Source organism: Euleptes europaea, chromosome 5, assembly GCF_029931775.1.
Source record: "Euleptes europaea isolate rEulEur1 chromosome 5, rEulEur1.hap1, whole genome shotgun sequence".
Taxonomy (NCBI): Eukaryota; Metazoa; Chordata; class Lepidosauria; order Squamata; family Sphaerodactylidae; genus Euleptes; species Euleptes europaea.
The window spans coordinates 42637187-42646278 of NC_079316.1; the positions used below are offsets into that span (position 1 = coordinate 42637187).

A 9092-nucleotide genomic window follows, 5' to 3' on the forward strand; every position below is an offset into this window, starting at 1 on the left:
CAGAACTGTTGCCACATAGGATTCTGGGACTTGTTTTAGGGCAACTTGTAGTCCAAGCTTAGACCATGCCCAGAATACATGGTCTGGTTGCATTCAGTATACACTTTCCTTCCATCTTTACCTCCTTAAACCAAGCTAAGAAGAAACACATTATTCATCAACATAAGAAAACAGGGTATTCCATGCCTCCTGGGCAGGGCATGTAGGACTGATCCGTATATAGGTAGAAGTCATGAGGAGATAAAAATTGCACTTTGCTCATAGGCACACCTTGTAGATCACAGAGGTCATTTATCTTCATGGCAATCAAGAGGAGCCACTGAGGTAGCAACGAGGGAAGCAACAAAGGGGAAAAGTTGGTAAAGGACTTTTGTGGAGGCAGAAGCAGCAGTTTGGTGAGGGCCATAGTTCTCAGCAATATGAATGGCTGAATCTGGCCAGCTTTTTATCTCAACATCATCTAATTCCCATCCTTACTACAGTCTCAGTCTCATGTGGTTTTTATCCATATGAGTTCCATGATTCCCAGCATAGTTTTGTTTTTTTGGGTGGGCAAAGGGAACCCCTCCTCCCTTTTTCAGCAGTGAAGCCAGAAGCCAATTCAGTTCTTAGGATCACCCCTATACTATATAATTTCAGAGTCTTGTTTTTCAGAATGTTGATTATAAATGGAGAAATATTTGGGTGTTAGTTCCTTGGCAGCCTCTTGAAACTCCTTGTTTACAAAGTAATAGCAAACGGCATCCAAGCAGCAGTTAGTATTGGCAATAATCCCAGCAACATCTACAATGCTGTTGATATTTTCTACCGGAATGCTGATGGCACCACTGTAATCAGCTATGAACCGAATGATGTTTGCAATGTTAATAGGTAAAAAACATATCACAAACACAGCCATATTTGCAGAGATGATGTTGATTGATTTCTGCATGAGCTTTTCTTCATGTGGGTTTGACTTTTTCTTCTTTGTGAGTTTCTTTGTGATTTGGATAGAACAGAAGCTCAAGATGGTTAAGGGTATAAAAAATCCCCAAATAGTAGATGCAAGAACAGATATGGATGGAACTCTGGTAATCTTCTTAAAGCAACATCCAGGATTATCTCTTTTCTCCCACCGTTTATTTAACCACACAATACTTATCATTAAGATCCAGAGAATCCCACAGACAACAGCTGATTTCTGAGGGGACCTCACTTGCTTTGCTTTGAAAGGGTACCATATGGTGATGTATCGATCAACTGCTGTGATGGTAATAAGGAATACACTCATGTACCGGTTAATAAAATATGCAGATTCCAAGACTAAGCACCATGTGTCCACTTCTGTCGTCTTCATAATCATCTTGATTGGCAAACTAAAGAGAATAAAGCAGTCTGCAAAGGCTAAATTGGCCATGTATACTTGGGTTTCAGTCCATTTGCTCAGTTTATAGCAGAATACTCTCAAAGCCAACGCATTGAGGATGACTCCAATGATGAAAACTGGGATGTAAACAAACGTTTGAATATTGTCTATGTTTGTACGATTACAGGCCTCTGCCCGTGCAGTCCAGTTCTCTTCTGAGTTCATTACTTCACTCTGTTGCTCTAAAAGAATAAAAAGAGTATAATTATGGGGTGGTGTAATATCACCTTTTATAGAACAGCTTGCACAGCCATCTGCTTCATGCCAACAGCCATGTTAGTAAGTTATACTCCGAAAAACCTGTTACCCAGAGCCTGTCACCCAGCCGTAGAGTACCTTCCTCATGTTTCATCCTATCCTCTCTATTGGGAGCCTAGATGATAGATCTACATTTCTTGAGGCAATCTTATCCAGCCATGACCTGCGTGTAGCAGGGGAGAAAATTATTTTTTTCTTGATGTAGTTGAGATCTTCATGTCACTTGCATAGCTTCCCTGTTTACATTGGCTGCTATGAAAATCCGAGTTACAGACATGCTCAGGGCCTAATTTTTTGCAGCCTGATTTGTCTTTGGGGCCCGGCTGTCTTTCTGCTACTTGTTAATTTTCATCTAATCAGCTTTAATTGTTGTTTTCTCATTAACCCTAGTATGTTATGTTAATTTAGGTTAAGATTGTAATGGCCTTTGGCCATATGCAATATATTTTATTATTACTACATGTTGTGATGGTTAGAGTGTCAGACTAGGATCTGGGAGACCAGGTTTGAATCTCTACTATGCTATAGTATAGAAGCTTGCTAGGTGACCTGGGGCCAGTCACAAGCTCTCAGCCTACCCTACCTTACAGGGACAGGGTTGATGTGAGGACAAAATGCAGAATGATGTAAGCTGCTTTGGGTCTCCATTGAGGAGAAAGATGTGGTATAAATGAAGTAATTAAGTACAAGAACAAATAACAAATATTTCTGTGATGTCATAATGCTAGTAGTAAAACTGTTGAGCATTTATATAATGCTGTTGTATACATAATTCTGATATGTTTAAAATTACATAACGTTAATTTCAATTGATTTGAATTGCTAGTGCTCAAGTGGGCTCTAGGTGATTACTGATTGATATTTCATTTGGAACAGATGTTATATTTTTCCATTGTAGTGTTGTCTATGTAACTTCTCTAGCCCTAATCCTAGGTTTCAGAGATGTGATTACAAGAGTTTTAATCAGTGGGGACTAAAAGGAATGGGCACCTTTGCTTGTACCAGCATGGTATAGTGGTTAGGAGCAGTGGACTCTAATCTGGTGAACTGGGTTGGTTTCCCCACTCCTATGCATGAAGCCAGCTGGGTGACCCTGGCCTAGTCACAGCTGTCTTCGAGTTCTCTCAGCCTCACCTACCTCACAAGGTATCTGTTATGGGGAGATGAAGGAGATTGTAAGCCAGTTTGATTCTCCTTAAAAGGTAGGGGAAATTGGCTTATAAAAACCGGCTCTTCTTCTTCTACACACTCAAGAAACAGCAAGATGGACTGTAATGCCTAAGAATAGCTACCAGGCTGATTGAGATTGGACACTTGTTTATCTTCTCCTGCTCCCCTTCTAATGGACTCTCTCTCTCTTTTTAAAAAAAAATAATTTTTATTGTGAATATAGGGTACAGGAAAGGAAAAAAAGGGAGGGGCAAGAACAATCCGTCTGCAATAGACGAGCATTCTTATTCGTCTATTATATTCAGGAACATTTTACATTTTCATACTGCAATAAACGAACGTTCTAATAGACTATCTCAACACCCAGAACAATTTTTCCAAAAATAGTATATATTTCAGATGTTTTACCAAACGTTCCAATTTAAAAATGAAAAAAAAGAGAGTAAAGTTTAAAGAAAAGGTAAGCAAACGCACCTCATCTGCAGGACTGAAAGCCACAATCAGACTTGCAAAGTGTTTCTATTAGCAGTTGAAGCCAGATGAGAGGCTGGAAGCAAATACTTTGCAAATCTGAGTTGTTATCTGCTGCAGCACAGACAACCACCATACTACACAGCATCAATTTGCACAGAGGAAAGCATCTTCATAGAGAAGAACTTACCACTTAGAGTTCAAAGTACTCCACTGGTTCTCTTCAATTGGGCTTGCAGCTTGAGAATAAACTTGCCTCTTTTTGTTCTCCTTTTAATCTTCTCCTTTTCTGTGTTAAATAAGGCTCTTCTGAAAATCTTGTTGTCACTGCCCTTTTGTCTTCTCTGCTATTGTTTTTGGATTGCTGAAAGTTATTATTTTTAAAATGTTAGTTTTCTCCAGATCCTGTAAGGTTTAAGTGTTGTGTTAAAGTCCAGCTGCTTTTTGCAGGAAAGATAAAGATCTACCGTTAAAAAAAAAACCTTGCCCCAATGACTAATAACTTTGTTTTTCTGTTGCTAAATATTGCTGCATTACGGCTGCATTTGGCATGTTGTGGTTTATCACATAACAAACCTGAATAAGCTGCTGACTATCTCTTTTCTAGCTATGTGAGAATTTGTTAATTGTCCTGACCAGAAAACAAAACTGATATGACTTGCATAGGAGGGAGCAGTTATTGCATTCTACACTGTATAAAGCATATAAATGTATAAAGCATATAAATGGATGCTTGCATTTTGGAAGTCTACTATTAACTATTATAGCCACATTTGCATATGAAATTCAACCAGTGCATGATAAACTGGATTGTATGATAAAGCTATCAGTTGACAGGGTTTTTAATGGCACTTCCTTTATGCTATGAGCTGCATGAAGATGCTCAACCATTTCCAAAAATCAGGGTGAGAAATGTTCCTCCTCATATTGTCATAGTACTAGCCTGATCCAGCCATGGTAACTTGAAAACCACTTTGGGGATAACTGAATGGGTAGCCTGTAAATTTCTGTGAATTATTTTCAGTGGTGACTGCAAGAGTTGTAATTTGTTGATGCAACAAAGGTTGCCTGGGTTTACTTGGCCTTAATTATAATGCGCTTTAATTCTGCATTTTAGGAAGAGCTTGTTAACACATGATGGCTTGAAGGCCAACAGCCTATTTTGTCTCCACCACAGAAAATATATTAGGTCTCAATAAACTACAACCTTCCAGAGCCTCTTGGCCTTACCATAGTGGACGAGGAACCATTAACTAGCACTCTGGGTACTATCTGTCAACCAGTTGCAGATCCATCTAACAATAGAATCTAACCCACATTTTCCCAATTTGTTGACAAGAATACTATGTGGAACCTTATCAAAAGCCTTACTGAAATCAAGATAAACTATGTCTACCGCATTCCCCTGATCCAGCAAGGTAGTAACTTTCTCAGAAAAGGAGATAAGATTAGTCTGACATGACTTATTCTTGAGAAACCCATGCTGGCTCTTAGTGATCAGATCCATCCTTTCTAAATGCTCAAGGACGGACTGTTTGATGATTTGTTCGAACACTTTCCTGGTATAGAAGTCAAGCTGATGGGTCGGTAGTTACCTGGATCCTCCTTTTTCCCCTTCTTGAAGATGGGGACAACATTTGCTCGCCTCCAGTCTTCTGGCACCTCACCTGTTTGCCAAGACTTTTCAAAAATAATGGACAGAGGTTCCGAAATTACATCTGCAAGTTCTTGGACTCAAAATCAAAATCTTGGACTCAAAAATCATTTCCTGTGAAAGCATGCTCTTTCCATAGTTATCAAAGACTTGGTAACACCCAGGTTAAACTACTGGTTGGGAAAATGGCTGGTACCCACTAGTGGTAGTCACTATGGTAACCATATTGCACCAGTATCCAAAGACCTTCACTGTCTTCCAGTGTGGTTCTGAACATAATTCAAAATAATATTATGGAACCCTACATATCTTGGGGGTCAGAATATCTGAAGGACCCTTGTTGCATTTACAAACAGTTCATCTGCTGAGGTTCATCAGCTGTAGCATTTCTTAAATAAATTTGTCACCCTTTCAGTTCTCCCACACTCCTAGCTTCTCTGTCTAAATATTGTTAGATGTTGCCCAATTCCCTGAGCAGTGAGAAACCCAGGACAGGGCAGCACTGCCATGTATGGTTTCCACTGGATGAGACAGTGCTCGCGACTTATTGTGTCTGTGTATTATTTGTAAATATACAGGTAGAACACAGATGGGGACAACTCCTACAGGTCTGCTACTAGTAGGAGAAAGAATCTGCAACCCCAAGATGCTTCATTTTCACATAAGTTTAATTTGCTCCCAGTATCTCTCTCTGTCCCAAAGTCAAACTGCAAAACACCTGTTTCTTCACACATGTACTCTACCTGCCCCTTATCCTCATCAGGGAGGACAATTCCATCTTCTTCCAGTTTTGGTAGATCCTTGAACAAGGGAGCTGTCTGAGTACCATCTCTTGACACTTAGCTCCCACTGAAGAAACTTAAGCAGCCATTAAAACAATTAGCATTCCTTTGTCACAGATACTGACTCCCTGCAAGGGCCAAATTTGAGATAGATCCCTTTATAGTACTCAGCCAGCAATCTCTGAGCACCACACTGTAAGCTGTCTAGACATGGACGACATCATTTAATGTTATGTACATCATGTGTTGCACATAATGCTACCTGGTATATGTGGTTGAACTAAATATCATGACACTGTGGCTCACTGATCCCCAAAATGGTGCCCATGGTACCCATCTGTGGTTTTGCTGGCACCCATTTACTTTTTCAACAAAGCATCTCTTCCCAAAGCAAAGAGAATTCTAGCTTTCCTCCACTTCATTGGAACAGGAGGTGCTTCAGAAGAACATTGGAGGGGGTCAGCTTTGAGTCTGCAGGGAGAACCCATTCAGAAATAGCTGCCTGGATTGTAGGAGGATGCTTGGCTTGCAACTTCCCAACATTTTGTGATTGGCCTCAGTATCCCATGGTGACCGTTTTGTGATTGGCCTCTGTACCCCATGGCAGCCATTTTTGTGGTGTTGCCTACTCCTTGTTCTCAAAATTCCAAAGGTGATTCTGTGCTCAACAACATTGAAGACTCCTGCTGTGGCTTGTTTGTGATTAGATTTTTAAAAAATTAGTCAGCTTGAAACAGAAACTGATGCCTAAGGTTGGTATAGCTTTCTTGCTACATAGCCTACGCATGCATATCAGTGTGTCCAAGAGAATAATGAAATCAAGCAATCAAAGGTGTATAAAAAAGATAAAGGTAGTCCTCTGTGAAAGCACCAGGTCATTACTGACCCATGGGGTGATGTCACATCATGTTATTTACATATGTTTATGGGGTGGTTTGCCATTGCCTTCCCCAGTCATCTACACTTTACCCACAGCAAGCTGGGCACTCATTTTACCAACCTTGGAAGGCTAGAAGGCTGGGTCAATCTTGAGTCGGCTACCTGAAAATGACCTCTGTTGGGTTCAAACTCAGTCATGAGCAGAGCTTTGACTGCAGTACTGCAGCTTACTACACTAGGACTACACTTAGAATGAGACTTGATTGCCAATTTCATAAACTGAAAGAATTACCTACGTGTTCAGTCACTATTACCAACACATCATCAGCTATCAAGAATGATATAGTGTAACTGGAACAAGAATGGAGATGGAGGCTATAATCATTGTCTTTTTTTTTTTTAGTTTCTTCCATCCTTAAGATCAGCAGTAAGCCCTTGAAGGAAAATCTTCTTTCCAATATTTAAAAGTTATCTTCAACCTAATGTTGCCCAAAGTTCAAGACATAGACAGAGATTTAAAGATTTGTTATTCTTCAGTGTGACATGAGGGTGTGTGTAGTGCTGCCTTCTGGGTGTGATCATCATTTTTTTTTCTGTAACCATGATCACTTCCTGCTGTTTTTCTCAGAAAAAGAAACGTTTCTTTATAGCTTTCATTGCATTTTGTGCGGCAGCAAAGAGGAAGTACAAACGAGTTCATCATCAACATGTAAAGGAAAAGTGTGAAGGAATTATAGTAAAAGGTAGATGAGATTTTATGTTGCATGGACAGACTTGACAAAACTACCATTAAAAAAGACACATGTCACCTGGACTATCATATCATTTCCTGCTTCAAAAGTGAAGCAAATTGAAAATATACTCTATTTGACTTTCCCATGAGTTATCCAAATACCCTGAGAGACTAAACCCAGAAGTTTCGTGCGAGCCTTCCACACTGTCTTTAAGACAGTAGCCACATTTTATGAGCCTTTCGTCTGCCCCTCGCCTCATTCTCAACAGTCACAGGTATGTCTTTATTAATTTTCAGTGCCATCTGTGTAAAATGAGAATTGTTCTTAACCTTTCTTGAAGGTCACTTGAGAATTAACACCTTTGTACATGTTTTCTCACTGAACCCAGGAATAAAATTGGATCTGAGTGTTTCGACAGGGCTCTGTGGCTCACTGGACAAGTTTTTACTGAACTATTGAGCGTACCTTGAAGAATTGTACTTAACCTGATGGGGCTAACAGTGCAATCCTAAACAGAGTTACACTCTTCTAAATCTGTTGACGTCAGCTGGATTAAAAGGATGTAACTCTTTTTTAGGATTGCATTGTAAATAGATTAAATGCAAGGATATCAGTTAAGCGGCTAGTGAACTGAGCTGCCGGTATGCATGGTTAAAATTGTGATATAATAGAATGTTCTGATAGGAATATGAAAAATATTTTTGATGTGCAAGTTCCTAAACCCTGAAGAGTCATAAAAATGAAAGAATGTCATTTACAGGATTACAAGAGCAAATTCTTTGGATTTGAACTTGTCCAAAGTGTGAAGCAGCTTTAAGCCAAGTCTGAATGCAGTTCAATTACATCTTGCCTTTTCAGCTTTATTATTATCAGAGAGCTTTTATAATGTCAAAAATGTTGTTGGACTGAGCTTCACTTTACCTGGACATATGACCGATAGAATCATTCTCTAAAAGCATTGTCACATATTGTACTGAAAACACTTTACAATTTCTGTTGTATTATTTTTGTATTGAAGTGGCATAGAAAGAAGGAGACTTTTTTAAAAAAAATTGAATGTACATTCTGGCCAATGTAGGTATTGCATTTGAAGCAAATTTCAAAAAATGGTGTCAAGTGAAAACACTAAAAAGAAGTCATTGCAATGTGCCATAAATCACTGAGCATCCACTTAGTATCAGATTTTCACATTTACCCATATTTTCACTGTTTTATTCTGACTAGTTATTGTGTTCTGGACATGAACCAGAAGATTCTTTCCTATTCCATATACCAGGAAATAGACTGCTCCTTGATACTAAGGATTTGGGAGACTGAGAAGTATGTTTAATATCATTTATGTACAACAGTGCAAAACACTGAGTATAATGTGAAACACTGAGGTATAATGTGAATCACTGATCAGTAACTGGAAACTGATCATAGCAGCTGTGACAGGAAGATCTCTGCATTCATGTTTTATTTACTTATGACAACATGGGGGTCTTCATTCCTAAGATGATCAGTGACAATTCCAGGAGAACCCCAGGCCCCACTTGGGAGTTGAGAACCTGTAGTTCCTACAGGTGCTATACAAATTATTAGGGTTGCCAGGTCTCTCTTCACCATCAGTGGGAGGTTTTGGGGGAGGAGCCTGAGGAGGGCGGGGTTTGGGGAGGGGAGGGACTTCAATGCCATAGAGGCCAATTGCCAAAGCGTCCATTTTCTCCAGGTGAACTGATCTCTATTGGCTGGAGATC

The 9092-nt window shown here is 39.6% G+C and overlaps 1 protein-coding gene across 1 annotated transcript; it reads right to left on the reverse strand.

The window, feature by feature from the left end:
- Positions 1 to 625: 625 nt before the first annotated feature.
- Positions 626 to 1570, reverse strand: LOC130478262 (G-protein coupled receptor 35-like). The gene has a single exon (XM_056850411.1). It carries the CDS (start codon positions 1568 to 1570, stop codon positions 626 to 628), a length of 945 nt encoding a protein of 314 aa, XP_056706389.1.
- Positions 1571 to 9092: the final 7522 nt, after the last annotated feature.